Source organism: Triticum urartu, chromosome 7A, assembly GCF_056163025.1.
Source record: "Triticum urartu cultivar PI428250 chromosome 7A, HENAU_Tu73, whole genome shotgun sequence".
NCBI lineage: Eukaryota > Viridiplantae > Streptophyta > Magnoliopsida > Poales > Poaceae > Triticum > Triticum urartu.
The window spans coordinates 88280474-88301160 of record NC_141879.1 but is presented as its reverse complement, the minus strand read 5'-3'; the positions used below and the strand labels follow the sequence as shown (position 1 = coordinate 88301160).

The following is a 20687-nucleotide window of genomic DNA, read 5'->3' as shown; positions in this document are numbered from 1 at the left end:
CTTCGCATTGTGTCATTATATGTGACCAAGTTACCAGGAAAAATAATAACTTGTAATACAAAGATTATTTTAAAAAAGTGTTCTCAGAAATAAGCTATCATGCGTGAAGATTCATGGCTTTCAAGCCAAATGATCAATCTTATGGTCACATTCATGACATAGTTTATTCAAATGATCTCATATTATGCACAAGGGTGCATATTGGAATGACAAACAATGTTGCCTAAGAAAGTTATAATTTTCTTTGCACGAAAAAATTATTTTCCATTTTTTGAGTTCCTGAAATGAGTTTTTTTGTGAATGACCTGCCATATATTTGTTGCAAAAGTTTTGATCCACCTCTGGTGAAAAAGACAATTTTCCGCTGATTCAGGAGGAAGCGAGTCAAATTTGAACTGCAGCTACCTTATTGTTTGCTCTTTATTTTTCCCAAAAATCATTTCTAATTACATAAGTATGTATGTAAGCATAAATACATGGTTTGGTGGCGATACGTAAGTTTTGGATGGTGGCCCAGGGCCCCAACTCCAAAGCGCGTAAACTCGCATGCCCGCTGCGTGGTCACCGCGTGACCTTGGTGTTGACATGTGTTCTGGGAGGCCTAAGCATGTCTAGTGGGTTGGGCACTCCCCAGATAGGTGCTAGGAAGAAAATTACAACAGAAGAATCTCACGAGGAGACCGACCTATGCTCAAAGATGAATTAGTAGCCAAGTGTTTGATTAGTGGTACGGGAAATGCACATGGCCAATGGGCGTGAGTTTTGGCTGAGGATGATCATATACTAAGAGTAATGTATCCACAAATTTTTAGCTCAAAAGGAGGATCCTAGGTGGTACTTTCTTTGCAAAGTACCACACTGGAAAAAAATATAAATGTTGAAGCTGGGCTCAAAATGATGAATGGATTGAGCTGAGATTTGGTGGAGGATGGTTATTTGGGCATAGGAAAGCACTGTAGAAAATTGATACCATTTGGACGTGCCAAAGTGGTACTTCCTTCACAATGCTCTTCCCTCGACAGAAACTTGGGAAAATTAGCGAGAGAAAATGGATGAATGAAATGAGCTCAAATTTGGTGTAGGTAGGTTACATAGGTATGGTCATGCTCTTGTAAATTTTCAAATCATTTGGGTAAGCCTAGCTAGTACTTACTTCACAAAGCTTCTCTCGAGGTAGAAACTTTGGAAATTTCCTGAGAAAGATTTACCAGGAAAATGGAGCTGAATATTATCATGTGGCGATTATTTGGGTATGGAAGAATGCCCAAAAAGTTTGAGGGTAATAGGAGGGGTCTAGATAACACTTGTTTTGCAACATGCCAATCTGGCCATAAAATATAAATTGAACCTGGGCTCACATAGCTGATTTAAATGAGCTGCAATTTAGAGGAGGGTGATAATTTGGGCATATGAAGGAATTATATAAATTTCATGTCATTTGGATAGATAAAAAAGGTACTTCCTTCACAATGCTTCTAGGTGGACAAAAACTTTGGAAATTTGCCGAGGAAGATTTGCTAGGAAAATGGAGCTAAATTTTGTCATGAGGCAATGATTTGGATAGGAAAAAGTACCCAAAAATTTCGAGGGCAATCAAGAATATATAAATAGCACTTCCTTCATAAAGTGTTGTTGTGAACAAAATAGGAAAATGAATATTTTTGAATTATTTTTGAACTAGAAAAGGAAGGTTTTTTTACATATTTGACGAAGATATGACCCAAAGAATTTATGAGATTTTTTTGGAAATTTTGGGAATGACAAAAATATAGGTTGTTTCACAACCTAGGGCAAAAACTGCCACATGGACATGACACATAGGCAAAACTGATGAGGTGGCGCCTAGTCATAGCAACCCACCACAATTTACAAGGTTATGACCATAAATATTGGTCATGATCAGTTAGAAATAAGGCAGCGGACCAGTGCTATCTGCTTTATGACCATTTCGTATAAGGAAATTACGATCTTTCTGACCAAAATGGTCGTTATAGTTTAGGGTTTGGAGCCCCCTGAAAAGCTTTTGACCAATTGATCTCAAATGGTAATAGATCTATGACCAATTCTTTCAGGGTCACTGACAGAAGGTCACTAATTGACATATTTCTTGTAGTGTTGTCCGCTCCATTGAACAATGTTGTTAAAGACCACCTAGACATAAAAAGGAAGCCCAAAATATGACCTCGACTGAAGCTCCATACGCCCTCCATTGATGCCAAATAACATTATCAGAATGAGGGTAGACAGGGATATTTTATTCCTCATTGTCGATGGCACCATCACCTCACTACCGCCATCCATATACCTAGCTACGCTGCCCTAAGACTATATAGCCACCCAGACTAGGGTTCCCCCACCTCACTGGCGTTGAAATGCACCCGGAGGTGAGGGTGGACAGACAACTAGGAAAGCTCTTAGAAGGAACCCTAGTGAGTATAAACTTTAGTCGATAAAACATCAGCTTAATTGCCTTCCAAACCCTAGTCTCTCGCTCTACGCAAGTTCTAAAGTGCAACTTCCAACTGCCACCGTGTGGTAAACTAAGTAGGGAAAGAATAAGTAGTTTTCTAATTCTCGGTGGACTAAGAATTAATTAAATTTCAGTCTTCATGAAAGTTTTAATATTTTTCTAAGCTCTATAAAAGTAGACACTACAATTCTTATCTTTTATATGTGATGAATATATTTTTTGGCAGAAAGGCATAGGGTCATATATGAAGTATTACAAATCCTTACAAATACACCCTTAAAAAACTAAATTACATCCACATCCTTAGGGGTATCAAAATCATCTTCCTCCTATATCCACCAGCAGTGCGATGTGAGCAAAGTTTGTTGCTGCCACCGGGCCTCCGTATCAGCGGAGCAAACTTGTTTAAACCCACCAGGAAATCGTTGATGTAGAACAGAACACGGTGGCAACCACGAGTGTCCGTCCTATCCGGACAGATTCACTGAAGACCAAGACCGACCGGATTCCGAAAGACCCATTGGAGACACACCACCACACGTGCTAAACACACCAATGAAACAAGGATAGGGCAGGGAGGACATCATTCCTACACGCAGGGGCAGAGCTACAGGGTGGGCCACGGCCCACCCTGAGATTTTGGATTAGCCTATATATCTATGGATTTGTTACTTGGCCAGAGGGAAAAAATGGACCAATAACACTTACCTGTTGGCCCGAGCGCAGACATAGCACGCCCTTGTCCAGATTGAGGCAAGGACTACATCGAGCAGGACCAGGCAACCACCCGCCTTGTCTCGGCTCCCGAGTCGTGACGCCAGACACCCTTGACATCGCCGGCTTGCCGCTCTCGCGTGTCACCGGCCGACGCCCAGCCGTCGAGGAGGATCCCTTCTCCGCCCAGTGCCCCAGTGCCCAAGTCAGGCGGCAGCAGCATGGTCTTTTCTCATTTGAGGTATGAACTACCCAATTTAAAATTAAGGTATGAACTGCGCAATTTCTTATTGAGGGTTTATTTTTTATGTGCTATGCTATCCAGTAGATGAACCCAACACATGCATAATTTTGCACATCATTTTTGGCCCAAATAACATCAATTGAGAATTTTAGTGTGTTTGTAGGATCATATTGATTTATTTTTATGTGATATTGGTAATTAGTTAAAACGTTCACATGTCATATTTCTTATGATTTTTTTTTGAGAGGGCGGACCCCCTGCTAGCTCCACCACTGCCTACACGAGGACAACCCACCGCCCCAAACCAAACACAAAGGCTATCTCTGCTCCGCCAAGCTCTCCATATCAGAACCTATCTGCCATCACGGGTGCAGCATGGGCTTTGCTCGGTGAGCGCTCTGGCGACGGCAAGAGCGGCAGTAAATGGGTTGGCGGCTAGGGTTTCTAGCCGCTTTGTGAGACCTCCTAGCAACGATTCGGGCGTAGATATGTACGTATTTTTAGCACGATGAACTTTTCTTATGTATTCCTCCCGTTCCATATTAGTTGTCCTAGTTCAACTTTGTACTAAGTCATAATTAATGTGGAACGGAGTGAGTATTATATATGAACAAATTTATATAAGTGAGAATTTGACGGCGCCAGCAGCGCGTGTATCGCTTTTATTCTCAGCTTGATCACAAGTTTTCTGAGTCTGACTCTGTTTCCATGCGACGACGCATAAGCTTCGGCGGCTTCAGCCTAGGATCGGAGGGGTGCAATAGGGTCCTCTGAGCAATGCGCCGGCGATCACCTTGTTCACCTCCTCCGTTGGGTGGATGCCGTCCCAGCTCATCCGGGTCGACGGGTCGCTGCACGCGGTGGTGGCCCCCTCCATACCGCACCTCGCGGTGACGTCGAAGTTGTACTTCCCCCCTCCCGCCCCGCAGCACGCCTCGAATGGCTTGGTAAACCCTAGGGACCAATCGACATAAGATCACACAACCAACCCAATAAGATCGATAGATTTCTCCACGATTTCACAAGAATACGAAGGAAACTTACCGAACTTCTCTGGCTCCTGGACCATCCGATACACGAGGCCGTAGTAGTCCGCGTACATGATCCTCGCCGAGTTGTGGTGCTTCCGCTGGAGGGCGTCCACCTGCTTCCGGAGCAGCGAGTTGTGGTACTCGGTCAGGCGGTTGTAGGGCTTGAGGCAGCCGGTGTTGTCGAAGTCGGTCTCGCTGGCGGCGTCGCCGAAGAGGGACAGGAAGATCGGGAGGCAGCCTGTCGGGAATATGCCCGGTACGACCACGTGCACGGCGCCAAGAGCAATCAGTTTCTGTGTACAAAAATGCATGGCGAAATCAGGTGTCAGTGGAGCAACTTAACTGGAGCATGTAACATTGCAGTTAATGGTACATACATACCTCAATGCCGTTAGCGATGGCACTGACGATCTTTGGGGTGTAGTTCATTGCCTGCTCTGGTGTCAAGCCAAGTTCAAGCAGCTGCACGTTGTAATCATTTCCGCCGTATCCACCGAACATGAACAACGATTTTCGCAGGTACACTTGACAACCTACAGGCAGGAAGCGAGTTAATTTAGACTTCTTCATTGGCTTAAATTAAATTTGGACAGACATACTTATAAGTCGAACATTTCAAAGACAAAAGACCTAGGAAAATTGGAGTATGCGCTCACTTTGTTGTGTCCCGCATATGGAGGGCATCAACACTTTGAACCACTGGATCTGGGTGTCCAGTGAGCCATGGTTCCACACCGGATCTTCGATGCCGAGAGATTTGTAGAAGGAGAAGTTCATGGCCGTGCCGCCGGTGATGGCCATGCTTACTCCGCGCCGAAAATCTTGGCCTTTTGCTTTCGATGGTGGGACAAATGGGAGCCCAAGTGCTTGTGCTGGCAGTCAGGGACAATAAAAATATTTTTAAAAAAACTTTTGTCTGATCAGGTGATGTGCAAGTCAATCAAACACAGAAAATTCTCTCAACATGGTGGTCACACTTTTTTGTCAAGAATTGCTTGTTATAATAATTGTCTGCTTACAAGATGACAAGAATCATGACTTCAGTTCCTTCATTTTATATGTTGGCCAGAACAAATTCTTTTCTTGGGTTGTAAGGAAATACAATAATCTAGAAATATTTTTTGGTATTAGTTTCCAAATCTAGCACATCTCTTAGCTAGTGAAATTACAAGACGCACCTAACAAAAAATAATTTCTAAGTTTTTTAAACACTTCCAACCAAACCTTGTGAACCTTGTCCAAACTGTCTACTTCTAAGTAAAGTTGGTTATTGTTAGTTAGACTATATATATGCACCTCAGATCAATATTCATTTGGTCGAGAACTGTGCTGGTGCGCCCTAATTAATATATGCTGCATTGTTCTTTTTATAAGATGTCCGAATTTTTTTTAAGTCAAACTTTATACTCTGTATCTTTTACTAAATGTATATAGAAAATATCAACATCTACGTTGAGATGTGTATAGCTAGATCATCATGGAAAAATATGTATGCGTGCTCCGTGCTACTCCCTCTGTAACGAAATGTAACAAAACATAGAACGTTTATTTTAGCCAACTATACATCAAAAAATGTCTTATACTGCGTTACAGGGGGAGTACTTTTTTAATAAAACAAACAGAATATTTTGGAAAACTCGCGTAGAAACGGATCACTTACCGATGAAGTCGACAACCACGCGGCCGTCACACCACCGGCAAGACGGCCTTCCGAAGTAGGTCTCGCCGTACGGCGGGTGGGTGCAGGTCAGCACATCGAGCTCCGTCTTGTTGCTGCTGGCGGCGCATATGTTGCCGGTCTCATCCATCGAATCACCGAAGGTGAACATGGCGTTGTATCTCTTCAGCGCCCCCACCGTCGACGATGTAGTGCCGCTGCCGTCATCACTGGCCATCGCCGTGATCAGTTGGATGACTAAGGAAGCCACGAGCACCCACGAGCGTAAATAGAAGCTCGGGATCTTCATGGCTGGCTCAATATATTGAAGCACTTGAAAAGATCTCGCTTGGTGATCTAATGGTGGCGAGGTTGGCCAATATATATATAGACACACTGCTCGTTGGTAACTGCTGAGTAAATAGATGAACACTTGGGCATCAGTTGAGTCATAAGGGTCGTTGGATTTCAACATATTTGCTCGCGTTTGCTATGCTCTCAACAATAGTATTAATGGAAGTCTTGGCATTTGGAGGACTCGAAGGTAGAGCTGAGCGATCATATAAAGTGTAAGACGTACACTATGTTACACAAATAGTACACTATATCATTCTTTTGTTTTTAAAAAAATATATCACAAGTAGTACACTATATCATTAGTTTTCTAAGAAACAGTCACAATTACTTATTTCTTGTCTCAGAATCCACGCTTGAGGACTAGGTCACCCAGCTCGAAGTTGCAAGATGGATGACCTTCCGAGGGTTGTTGGTAACAGGGGAAAATCTTCCGCTCGGCATTCCGATCAAAATTTGTTTTGTTACCAGGGAAAACTTCCGTCCACTTTTCAGACGAAACTCATGAAGCTAATGAATTTTAGTAGGAAACGAGAAAAGATAATCTCAGTAAAAAAAAAGGTCAAACGAGAAGCATGTGGCAATCAAGTTGGGGCCCATTGTCAATGGTGAGCTCTTGTTGGATGTAGTGCACGTAGATCAAGGTCTTCCACACTAACTTTTACACTACCATCGATGTAATCTTTGTAAGTTGTTCAATCTCGATCCACTTAGAGTTATTTGGCCAAAAAAAAGATCCACTTGGAGAGTTAGTCGATGGTACTACCACATACTTGTGCCATTGATCTTCACGTCGATGGGCCCCATCAGGTATAACCCCCGCTGCAATAGTGGCTAGGTGGGGTGAATTGCTGGCATAAGATATATAGCTCGGTTCCATCTAGGACTGGGCGTTCGGTTCCCCCGAACCGAACAGTGCGGTTCTTCGGTCTCTATATGAGTTCGGTTTTGAGAAATCAATGACCGATCAATTAATAAAATAATGTCAAACCGAGGCTTTGGTGCACCGAGAAGTCGGTTTGGTCATCGGGTTTGACCGAACAGAACCGATGTGTACAATTATATAATAGAAAAAAGCCAGCAGCAGCAGGAATCTCTGTGATACTGTGACTGAACGTGCTGACAGTACAGTACTCAATGCATGTAGTATTGTATGCATGTTAAAAGCTAGCCTCCACGCCAACATAAGAAAGGACGCGTCTAGTGGGCGGCTGGGTGCCCGCTAGCGCTCCTGAGCAGCCTGCCTTTTTGTCAAATAGTAGTTTATCTAATTATTTTTTGGCTAAAAAAACACTACTAATTAATCATCCTTTATGTGGTCTTTTTTTCAACGCCTGCATGCTGCCGCACTAATGTTCCTCATATTCATCACTTGTGCATTAATTTTTGGTTTTCAAAATTATAAAAGACATATCTTCTAAACCACGTGTCAAAATTCAGATTCGTTTTCACCGTTGAAACCATCGCGACGTGTTCTTCAAAAGTAGATCTCGCATGGGCATGTTTCAACGAACTAGTCTTCCTGCCAACTAAACATCAATATGTGTGCAACTAAACTATATTGCCGCGCCAACTAAGCACATGTGTGTGTCAATAGTCCTGCCAACTAAACATCAATGTATGTGCAACTAGACCACATTGCCACACCAACTAAACATATGTGTGTGTCAATAATCCTGTCAACTAAACACCAATGTGTGTGCAACTATACTATATTGTCCCGCCAACTAAGTATATATGTGTGTAACTAGTCCTGCAAACTAAATATCAATGTATGTGTACTAGACTACATTGCCGCGTCAATTGCGCATATGTGTGTGCAACTAGTGTCCTGCCAACTAAATATCAATATGTGTGTAACTAGACTACATTACAAGCCAACTGAGCATACGCGTGTGCAACTAGTCTTCTTGCCAACTAAACATCAATATTTGTGCAACTAGATTACATTACAAGCCAATTTAACATCTGTGTGTGTGCAACTAGACTATATTATAAACCGACTGAGCATATGTATGTGCAACTAGTCTTTTTACAACTAAATATCAATGTGTGCAACTAGACTGCATTATAAGCCAACTAAATATTAATGTGTGCGCAACTAAACTACTATCTCTGCCGAACGGAGTCCTTCCAACCTCAGCTCCGAGAAAAGGGGGGAGGAGGAGGCGGCGGCGCTGCTCCTCTGGTTCCACGGCCAGCGTCTAGATTTGCAGATCAAAAAAGGCTAGCACGTACCTCAGATCCATTAATTGGCTATACATATGAATCAGAAATTGTTCAACTAGCAAAATCAGAATCTCGCGTTGCCTCGCGGGGATCTTTTTTCTAGCACATACAGAGAACAGTTGAGGAATTAGACTTTTTCTTATGGTGGCCAGCCCTGAGGGGGGGCCGGGAGGGGGGGGGGGGGGGGGGGGGGGCGGCCGCCCCAGGCCCCCGAGCCCCCGATTGATTGGTTTCCGTATATAGGTCGACTGATTCTTCAAAAGGAAACAAAAGTTATTTGATCAATTAGCACGCCGTGCAATCTTCTCAGCTTATACTCCTCCCCGATTGGCAACAAATCAGCCATACCATGGATGATGCCGTGTAATTTTTGGCTGCTGGGCGTCATTAGTGGAAGAAGGTACGCGGTTTTCAGATTCCCATCAATCTTCACTTCAACGCAAAATTTCTCTTTCTTTATTCTTGTTAGATCGTCCGTTCGTTTGCTGAAGATTATTCTCTCATACATATCTCTTTCTCACACTTCAATTTCTTCTATTGATTGGGATCAGAAAAGAGAAATTTGGACTTCTGTTCGTGATGCAGCAGCAAAATCTTGCGATTTCGAATTCTCTAGCCATCCAGGTACCTTGTTCCATGCCTTTCTTAGCACTTTTATTTAATTAGCAGTACTCTTAATTTCTTATATCATATATTGTGTGCTGATCAGCAGGATTGCTATTAATTTAGCAAGATGCTATCTAGAAAGAACCCATCTGATAATGGGGAAAAACATGCATATGAGTTGATCGAGTCCCACATGAGTTGTTGGCAATTTTTTAGAGAAGATACAAGTGCTCTACCGATTCACTGCAAAAAGCACTATTTCTACTGCCGACTCCAAGAGTTAGTTTTTTTCAGTAGTTGTTAGCTTTAGTTGTTATCAAGAACAACTAGTGAAAACTATAGGAAGATAAAAAAAATAGTAGGCATGAAAGTGCTATTAATTCACCTAACAATACAAATATATATATATAAGGGTAGATTGACAAGATCGATCAACTTTTACTGTGAATGTTTATGACCCCTGTTTTTTAATAGTCAAGAAGACAAGGCACCATAAAATATAGCCTGCCAAATATTTATTTGCGGTTGAAATAGAAAGGAAAATGTGAGTATATATATGTTTATGTGGCTTTAGGGCCCCTCCTTGTTGTCTCGCCCTGGGCCCCAAAAATCTCAGGACCGGCCCTGGATACATGGACGCATTGGGGAACGGCTTGACCGGCGTCGGTGCTGCCGCTGCGGGCTCGTTGCCGTTGACGCCATGCTGGATCTCCAACGTCCCGAGGCTCACGCCCCTGCGACGCTGCACGGGAGACTCCTTAATCGGCTTTAGGATCTGGTGATGTACCTGGCGAGGGGAAGACGACGGCACCGCTGCTCAGGGTCCCAGCCGGCTTGCTCACATGGCTCCTCTGGTCCGCTGTCTCCACCCAAACCTCTCTAGATTAGACGCCGGCAGAGGAATGGCGGCGGCTCAATGCGGAGGAGAAGCCGACATGGGAAGGGAGGAAAGGCGAGAGCAGGGCAGCGCCGCGGTGGAGAGCTGGTCCAAAGGACGGAGTCACGGAGAGGACAAGCGCGTGTCGCGCAACAGTCTGGCCCCGACACAGGACGACAGGATCGAGATCGTGCGGTCACGAGCCGGCCGCTCGTTCTCTCCAGAAGGTGCGCGTGCACTTTTAAGATTTTAGGCATAAGAAAATGATAGAATATGATTAGGGAGAGAGATCCCTTCTGGCATGTCTCAGAGTACTTACAAGTGAAAAGGCTAATAACAGACTGCGGTTCTGAACAGACATAAGCATACCAAATTTGACTTAAAATATAGCATCCAAACAATAATTTAGCAGACGAACCAACTCAAGTCTCAAGACAGAACAATAACAGTAAAGTTCGACGATAACTTAGCCCTCAGGACTTAATTTGGAAATAGGAAATAGATAGTAACAGGCAGCATATAAGAGCACTATCACTGCTCGGAATTTGCCAACATCTAAACTTGGAGGCTTCACTTTTGCTCCAGCCTTCATCATCAAGCTATCCAAAACTTCTGCTCCGACCTTCATCAACAAGTTATCCAGAACTACAACCAACAATACAACATGAGTGGTTCATACGAAAAGATACACTCATAAATAAAATTATGCTTTTTCCATTTTGAAATCTCACCAATTCTTAAGTAGGCTTTGCGGTGGTGGTGGACTTGGCATTGCTTTGCAGCTTTGCTTTCTCCTTGTGCATTGTATGACCGCAAATGAACACATACTAGACGATGCAAGGTTAATGTATTTGAGTTACCTTGTTCAAGCTTTGGTGAGCTTTTCGATGTTCTCTGCTATGCTGGGAGGAGTGCCATGTCGAAGCCAATCTTGAGTGCATACAAGAACTTCTACCATAAAAGGAGTAAGAGAAGTTCTGAAGTTATCAAGAATTTGCCCACTAGTGGAGAATGCGGACTCTGATGCAACTGTCGAAATGGGGATTGCCAAAGCATCACGAGCCAAGCATGCCAGTATAGGAAACATGGATGAATTGATCTTCCACCAAAGTAACATGTCAAAGTTTGGGCCATCATCTTCAGTTTCCTCAACAAGGAACTTGTCCAGCTCAGACTTGCTACTACTGCTACCTCCATTGTTCAACCTCATTTTTTTGGAAATCAAAGACTTCATCATGCTTGCGTGCCCTCCACTTGCTGATTCAGCTTCCCGGGTGGTTTGAGTCGACGCATTTTCTGGAGCATACATCACCCTATACTATTCTAACAATTCTCAGAGACACGTATTGATTGCAGCCCACACCTTAGGCCCTTTGTCATCCCCATACATTTCCAAAATGGCAAGATGTGTGTATTCTGCAAGCTTGTATCTGCGATTCAACAATAGATAAATTTAATATGTGTTGCTAGAGAAGAAGAAAGCTCACCTAATAAAAAAACAGATTACAATACTTGAATTGTTTTACCTTGGATCAAGTGATGTTGCAATGAAAATCAGCAAGTTCATGTTATCCTTATCCTTCCCCTTCTTGTTGGGATCGGGCTCATGCCAATTACCCCAGTATTTGTCATACTTATCCTTCATCCTCTCTGCCATTGCAGTTTTCAAACCATCCCCATTGTCCATCCATTTTTTCACTAATATATTCACCTCACCAATCTCATGGAAAAAACTGTGAGCAGTCACATGTAGTGAGGCAAAAACACGAGTTGTTAGATCAGCAAAATGTGCAAGAAATTCTACCGACTTGTTGACATTCTGCCAATCCTGCTCTTCTGGAACTCCAGGGCCCTTGTCCTTACCTTTGTCACTAAGTAGATCAATTGCATAGTATGGATCCTCATCGGCATACCTTGCAAAGACTTTCTCATAGCTAGCAGCAGCCTTCAACATATAATATGTAGAATTCCACCTAGTGCTCACATCAAGGATTAAGAAAACTTTAGTGTTAACCTTCTCTAGGTCAGCACATTCTTTGAACTTAGTCAACCTACTTGGGCTGTTCCTCACATATTTAACAGCTGCATGCACACGCTTGACTGAAGTATCAACTTCTTTTAGACCATCAGTAACTATTAAGTTGACAATGTGGGCAGCACACCTCATGTGGAGATATTTGCCTTCAGATATGCAATTCTTAGCTTTATTCAATTCCGTTTTCATATAACCAATTCCACCATCATTGTTACTAGCATTATCAACAATAATGGTCATGACCTTCTCTATCCCCCAATCAATCAAGGTCTTTTGCAAGTATTCCCCAATATCATCTCCCTTATGACTCTTAACATTGAAAAGACCAATCACTTTCTTGTGAAGTTTCCAGTCTTTACAAATGAAGTGGGCAGTAACAGTCATGTAGCTATCCTTTTGTTGAGAAGACCAACAATCAGTGGTGAGACACACTCTTTCACAATTTTCTTTAAAGAAAAGTTTCAGTTTTGACGAGGCATGTCTTGACGAGCTCCTAGAGACCTAGACATCTTACAATGGTGTGTTCTAATAGAATCTCTATTGGTAGGCATTTTCCACCAAGACCGACACTAGGCGCGAGACACATAACCTCTCAAGTATGCTCGGAGCAGCTTCGTCCCCTCCTCCTTGGATATGCAACTCGGAGTGGGGCATACAACCAGGCGGGTACACGATACTTCGGTGGAGCACAAAGGCCATAGATCACACTTGGAGCCAGCATGCCTCCATGTGATTATTATAACATATGTTGTCTCAGTACCAAGTAATATTACCATGCACATGTTGTCAACTAACTATTGAACCTACACATACACGCAAAAAGCGGTGAAGGGCATGTCAAAGATTCGATGACAATATTCCTCAAATATACCTTTTTTACTCTAGTGTTTTCTATTTAGCTATGACGAATCATAAACTAGAATCAGTTATCTAGAAGTTATCAAATCATACACTTTAGAGATCTCTATAAGATATTTTAGGATTTCCAAAATCTACTCGAACACCCATACATGTACACACTAACTCATGCAAGCGACCCAAATTTATCCGTAGATACGCAAAAGTTTAGTCATATTTATTTTACTTTTCTCACATTTGTGGGGAAATTATTTAAAGATCTTAAGTGGCAATGTCTTCAAAGGGAAGAAATAATGTAATTTTGGTTACTAAATAGTATGGTGTAACTTTATCATGTACCAATTGTACTCTTAATGATATACATTATAATTATATAGAAAATAGCATCACAACTAAAATGTACAATGTTTTTATATGGTTAATAACGATATCTGAACAATGGAAAAACAAATTATCATAGAATTATAAAAGTTTAATATAAATATTTAACTCCTTTGTTTAATTAACACATAAGTTCTTTTTCTCATAGTTTTCTCTTTGATTTTAAAAATGTTTTAAAATTCTTCATATCTCATGAGTATTTTAATAAATTTGTATATAAGAATTAAGAATATCATCAATAACCAAAACTTACATATCTATTTCAGCTACAAGATAACTTACATATGATTTCGAATAATGAGTTAGATTTATATGACCCCCTCAACTCCCCTATTTGGACTACATCACCCCCTGGACTCAATCTTGGATCACTTAATCCCCTAAACCTGCACAAACCAGGCAAAGCACTCCCTGATGGCTCGCTTGGTGGTTTGGGACGACTGTTTTGCATACGTGGCAAGGGGCTGACGCCAACAAGGCTTAGCTGATGGGTACAGAACGGGTGAAGCGGTCGAGCGCCTTCAAAACCAGCGCGCGAAGGAGATTCCCTTTCTTTTTTCCCCTTTCTTCTTCTCCAGCTAGGGCTCGTCCGCTCAAGCCTGATCCATGGCGACACACAGCACGGGCAACTCCGATTCATCCCGGTTGTTGGCGTCTTCGCGGCCCCAAGCAATCTTGGTCCACCGATCCCCTACAGGGAGTCGTCCTATGCCTACGAGCCGCCGCTTGATTGAGCCTGCGAATTAGAGACCCCTCATGGAATTCCTGGAGTGATTATAATCCTAGAAGAAGATACACCAAATGCAGTCTTAGGAAGGTAAGATTTCCCGCAATGTCTATATTTTCTGGTCGGTTGACCCATAGCCTCCAGATTGATTTTTTCTAGTCGTTTGATTTGGGCTTTGTGTTCATTTTTTGCAAGATTGGACGTGTTGGAGCGTGTTTGTATTTTGAGTTGTCTGACAAATCGATGACTCTGGTTCTAAGGCAACTCATGGTGAACTTGTGTGATCCGGTTTCGGAGCAGAGGCAACAAAACATTCAGCATACATCGTGGATGAACTAGAGAAAGAGAAAAGAGAAGTCTGTGATCATTTTCTGATGGTGACATGATGCCAGTGTGATTCTGGGTGCAAGCATGAGACAATTTGTATCATTAGATTTTATTAGTATAGTACTTTATGTATCAATGAGAATTTGTCTGAATATTGTCTGAAAAATGCAAGAGTTTGTCTGTCTAAACCACTATTTTGTGGCATACATCACACCAACATCAAACAACTAAGTTGGTATTCAAAACAAAAATATCCTTCATTTTTGTAAGATTATATAAGATGCACTAGAGCCTTTCTAGTTTGGCATAACATAAAAATGAAGCAACAAACCCAACATTCAGTTCACAGTCAGACTGAATGTTAGATAATTAACTTGAAGCATAAACTGAAGTTTAACATGTCCAAAAGACAAAGCTACAGCCATTCCACTTTTTCATGTCCAAAAACACAGGTTTAAACATGATGTTTCACATCAATAGAAGAAATAGGCCTGATGTTTAAACATTTCTTCACAGTGATGTTTGAAATCATCTTCACTGATCATAACTGATAACCCACAAGTATAGGGGATCACAACAGTTTTCAAGGGTAGAGTATTCAACCCAAATTTATTGATTCGACACAAAGAGAGCCAAAGAATATTCTTGAATATTAGCAGCTGAGTTGTCAATTCAACCACACCTGAAAGACTTAATATCCACAGCAACGTATTTAGTAGCAAAGTAGTATGGAAGTAACAGTAATGGTAACAGAAGTAATAGTAGCAGTTTTGTAGCGATTGTAACAGTGGCAACACAAAAGTAATTTAGCAAAGATTAATATGTGAAAAGCTCGTAGGCAATAGATCAGTGATGGATAATTATGTTGGATGTCATTCATCATGCAACAATTATAACCTAGGGTGACACAAAACTAGCTCCAATTCATCAATATAATGTAGGCATGCATTCCGTATATAGTCATACGTGCTTATGAAAAAGAACTTGCATGACATCTTTTGTCCTATCCTCCCGTCGCAACGGGGTCCTAGTGAAAACTAAGGGATATTAAGGCCTCCTTTTGATACGTCTCCAATGTATCTATAATTTTTGATTGCTCCATGCTATTATATTATCTATTTTGGATCTTAATGGGCTTTATTTTACACTTTTATATCATTTTTGGGACTAACCTACTAATCGGAGGCCCAGCCCAAATTGTTGTTTTTTTGCCTATTTTAGGGTTTCGAAGAAAAGGAATATTAAACGGAGTCCAAACGGAATGAAACCTTTGGGAAAGTGATTTTCTCAACAAACGTGATCCATGAGACTTGGAGTGGCCGTCAAGAAACAAGGGAGGAACGCACGAGGCAGGGGGGCGCGCCTACCCCCCTTGGGCGCGCCCTCCACCCTCATGGGCCCTCCGTTGCTCCACCGACATACTTCTTCCTCCTATATATATCCACGTACCCCCCAAACATCCAGGACCACCACGAAAACCTAATTCCACCGCCGCAACCTTCTGTACTCGAGAGATCCCATCTCGGGGCCTTTTCCGGAGCTCCGCCGGAGGGGGCATTGATCACGAAGGGCCTCTACATCAACTCCATGGCCTCTCCGGTGATGTGTGAGTAGTTTACTTCAGACCTATGGGTCCACAGTTATTAGCTAGATGGCTTCTTCTCTCTCTTTGGATCTCAATACAAAGTTCTCCTTGATTTTCTTGCAGATCTATTCGATGTAATCTTCTCTTGCGGTGTGTTTGTCGAGATCCGATGAATTGTGGGTTTATGATCCAGATTATCTATGAAAAATATTTGATTCTCCTCTGAATTATTTTATGTATGATTGGTTTATCTTTGCAAGTCTCCTCGAATTATCAGTTTGGTTTGGCCTACTAGATTGATCTTTCTTGCAATGGGAGAAGTGCTTAGCTTTGGGTTCAATATTGCGGTGTTCGATCCCAGTGACAGGAAGGGAATCGATACATATTGTATTGTTGCCATCGAGGATAAAAAGATGGGGTTTATATCATATTGCATGAGTTTATCCCTCTACATCATGTCATCGTCCTTAAAGCATTACTCTGTTCTCTTGAACTTAATACTCTAGATGCATGCTGGATAGCGGTCGATGTGTGGACTAATAGTAGTAGATGCAGGCAGGAGTCGGTCTACTTGTCTCGGACGTGATGCCTATATACATGATCATACCTAGATATTCTCATAACTATGCTCAATTCTATCAATTGCTCGACAGTAATTCATTTACCCACCGTAATACTTATGCTCTTGAGAGAAGCCACTAGTGAAACCTATGGCCCCCGGGTCTATCTTCCATCATATTAATCTTCCAATACTTAGTTATTTCCTTTACCGTTTATTTTACTTTGCATCTTTATTTCCCTTTATCATAAAAATACCAAAAATATTGTCTTATCATATCTATCAGATCTCACTCTCGTAAGTGACCGAGAAGGGCTTGACAACCCCTTTATCGCGTTGGTTGCGAGGTTCTTATTTGTTTGTGTAGGTTCGTGGGACTTGTGCGTGATCTCCTACTGGATTGATACCTTGGTTCTCAAAAACTGAGGGAAATACTTACGCTGCTTTACTACATCACCCTTTCCTCTTCAAGGGAAAACAAACGCAGTGCTCAAGAGGTAGAAAGAAGGATTTCTGGCGCCGTTGCCGGGGAGATTCGCGCCAAGTCAAGTCAATATTTGACTCCCACAACGATTCATTTCTGGCGCCTTTACCAAATCAAAATATACCTAGTACCCATCACAAACTCTTATCCCTCGCATTACATTATTTTCCATTTGCCTCTCGTTTTCCTCTCCCCCACTTCACCCATGCCGTTTTATTCGCCCTCTTTTCCTCTCTCCCTCTCTCTCTCCGTTCCCATTCTCTTTTTTCTATTTGCCCTTTTTTGCCGTTCCTTGTTTGCTTGTGTGTTGGATTGCTTGCTTGTCACGATGGCTCAGGATAATACTAAATTGTGTGACTTTGCCAATACCAACAATAATGATTTTATTAGCACTCCGATTGCTCCTCTTACCGATGCTGAATCTTGTGAAATTAATACTGCTTTGCTGAATCTTGTCATGAAAGATCTGTTTTCTGGCCTTCCTAGTGAAGATGCCGCTACCCATCTAGACAACTTTGTTGATTTGTGTTATATGCAAAAGAATAAAGATGTGGATAATGATATTGTTAAATTGAAGCTATTTCCTTTTTCGCTTAGAGATCATGCTAAAGCTTAGTTTTCGTCTTTGCCTAAAAACAGTATTGATTCATGGAATAAGTGCAAAGATGCTTTTATCTCTAAGTATTTTCCTCCCGCTAAGATCATCTCTCTTAGAAATGATATTATGAATTTTAAGCAACTTGATCATGAACATGCTGCACAATCTTGGGAGAGGATGAAATTAATGATACGTAATTGCCCTACACATGGTTTGAATCTTTGGATGATTATACAAAACTTTTATGCCGGATTGAATTTTGCTTCTAGAAATATTTTAGATTCGGCCGCGGGAGGCACTTTTATGGAAATCACGTCAGGAGAAGCTACCAAACTCCTAGATAATATTATGGTTAATTATTCTCAATGGCACACCAAAAGATCTACTAATAAAAAAGTGCATGCAATTGAAGAGATTAATGTTTTGAGTGGAAAGATGGATGAAGTTATGAAATTGTTTGCTAATAATAGTGCTCCTACTGATCCTAATGATATGCCTTTGTCTACCTTGATTGAGAATAATAATGAATCTATGGATGTGAATTTTGTTGGTAGGAATAATTTTGGTAATAACGCGTGTAGAGGCAATTTTAATTCTAGGTCGTTTCCTAGTAATTCCTCTAATAATTATGGTAAGTCCTACAACAATTCCTATGGAAATTATAATAAGATGCCCTCTGATTTTGAATCTAATATTAAAGAATTTATTACTTTGCAAAAGAGTTTCAATGCTTTGACTGAAGAAAAATTGCTTAAGATTGATGAGTTGGCTAGGAACGTTGATAGAATTTCTATTGATGTTGATTCTTTGAAACTTAGATCTATTCCACCTAAGCATGATATCAATGAGTCTCTCAAAGCCATGAGAATTTCCATTGATGAGTGCAAATAAAGAACCTCTAGGATGCGTGCTAAGAAAGATTGCTTTACAAAAGTGTGTTCTTCTAGTTTTCATGATAATAAGGATGAAGATCTAAAACTTATTGATGTGTCGCCTATTAAATCTTTGTTTTGCAATATGAATCTTGATAATTATGGGGCTGAAGATGAGCCACCTTTACCTAGAAGGCGTTCCAAAAATTCGGAGTCTTTAGATATTGATGCTAAAATTGTTAAAAGTGGGATTGAAGAGGTCAAAACTTTAAATATCAATGAACCCACTATTTTGGATTTCAAGGAATTTAATTATGATAATTTCTCTTTGATAGATTATATTTCCTTGTTGCAATCCGTGCTAAATTCTCCTCATGCTTATAGTCAAAATAAAGCTTTTACTAAACATATCGTTGATGCTTTGATGCAATCTTATGAAGAAAAACTTGAGTTGGAAGTTTCTATACCTAGAAAACTTTATGATGAGTGGGAACCTATAATAAAAATTAAAATTAAAGATCATGAGTGTTATGCTTTGTGTGATTTGGGTGCTAGTGTTTCCACGATTCCCAAAACTTTGTGTGATTTGCTAGGTTTCCGTGATTTTGATGATTGTTCTTTAAACTTGCACCTTGCGGATTCCACTATTAAGAAACCTATGGGAAGAATTAATGATGTTCTTATTGTTGCAAATATGAACTATGTGCCCGTAGATTTCATTGTTCTTGATATAGATTGCAATCCTTCATGTCCTATTATTCTTGGTAGACCTTTCCTTAGAACGATTGGTGCAATTATTGATATGAAGGAAGGGAATATTAGATTCCAATTTCCATTAAGGAAAGGCATGGAACACTTCCCTAGAAATAAAATTAAATTACCTTATGAATCTATTATGAGATCCACTTATGGATTGCCTACCAAAGATGGCAATACCTAGATCTATCTTCGCTTTTATGCCTAGCTAGGGGCGTTAAAAGATAGCGCTTGTTGGGAGGCAACCCAATTTTATTTTTATTCCTTGCTTTTTGCTCCTTTTTAGTAATAAATAAATTATCTAGCCTCTTTTTTGGTTGTGTTTTTTGTGTTTAATTAGTGTTTGTGCCAAGTAGAACCGTTGGGAAGACTTGGGGAAAGTCTTTTTGATCTTGCTGTAAAAAACAGAAACGTTAGCGCTCACAAGAATTGCTGCCATTTTTATTTGGAAGGTGCTATTTAGTTAATTATTTTTGAATATTATTAATAGATAAATTCCTCACTTCCATAAATTTATTTTATAATTTTTGGGGTTCCATAACTTGCGTTAGCCACAGATTACTACAGACTGTTCTGTTTTTTACAGATTCTGTTTTCCTTGTGTTGTTTGCTTATTTTGATGAATCTATGGCTAGTAAAAGAGTTTATAAACCATAGAGAAGTTGGAATACAGTAGGTTTAACACCAATATAAATAAATAATGAGTTCATTACAGTACCTTGAAGTGGTGTTTTGTTTTCTTTCGCTAACGGAGCTCACGAGATTTTCTATTTTGAGTTTTGTGTTGTGAAGTTTTCAAGTTTTGGGTAAAGATTTGATGGATTATGGAACAAAGAGTGGAAAGAGCCTAAGCTTGGTGATAACCATGGCACCCCAAGTTAAAACTCAAGGACACCAAAAAGCCTAAGCTTGGTGATGCCCATGGCACCCCAAGTTAAAACTCAAGGACACCAAAAAGCCTAAGCTTGGGGATGCCCCGGAAGGCATCCCCTCTTTTGTCTTCGTCTATCGGTAACTTTACTTGGAGCTATATTTTTATTCACCACATGATATGTGTTTTGCTTGGAGCATCTTGTATGATTTGATTCTTTGCTTTTTAGTTTACCACAATCATCCTTGCTGTACACACCTTTTGAGAGAGACTCACATGAATTGAAATTTATTAGAATACTCTATGTGCTTCACTTATATCTTTTGAGCTATATAGTTTTTCCTCTAGTGCTTCACTTATATCTTTTAGAGCACGGCGGTGGATTTGTTTTATAGAAACTATTATTCTATCATGCTTCACTTATATTATTTTGAGATTCCTTTAGAACAACA

General features: G+C 40.9%; 1 protein-coding gene across 2 annotated transcripts; it reads right to left on the bottom strand.

Moving 5' to 3' along the window:
* Window positions 1-3935: 3935 nt before the first annotated feature.
* On the bottom strand, window positions 3936-6462 carry LOC125525000 (GDSL esterase/lipase At5g45910-like). Of its 2 annotated transcripts, none has more exons than XM_048690027.2 (5): window positions 6120-6462; window positions 5116-5331; window positions 4841-4992; window positions 4473-4752; window positions 3936-4382 (listed from the first exon to the last, which is right to left on the bottom strand). In XM_048690027.2, exons 1-5 carry the CDS (start codon window positions 6424-6426, stop codon window positions 4165-4167), a joined length of 1173 nt encoding a protein of 390 aa, XP_048545984.2. In that variant the 5' UTR covers window positions 6427-6462; the 3' UTR covers window positions 3936-4164. The 2 variants fall into 2 exon arrangements, with proteins under 2 accessions (XP_048545984.2, XP_048545983.2); XM_048690026.2 differs by having other exon boundaries at window positions 4478-4752.
* Between the last annotated feature and the right edge of the window lie 14225 nt (window positions 6463-20687).

What these genes read in the sequence shown, in the direction of transcription:
- LOC125525000 (XM_048690026.2), bottom strand. Translation starts at nt 6,426, where the DNA reads ATGAAGATCCCGAGCTTCTATTTACGCTCGTGGGTGCTCGTGGCTTCC. An exon ending in CGTGGTTGTCGACTTCATCG is followed by an intron (nt 5,332 to 6,119) that starts GTAAGTGATCCG and finishes CCTGACTGCCAG; the next exon opens with CACAAGCACTTGGGCTCCCA. An exon ending in CATATGCGGGACACAACAAA is followed by an intron (nt 4,993 to 5,115) that starts GTGAGCGCATAC and finishes TCCTGCCTGTAG; the next exon opens with GTTGTCAAGTGTACCTGCGA.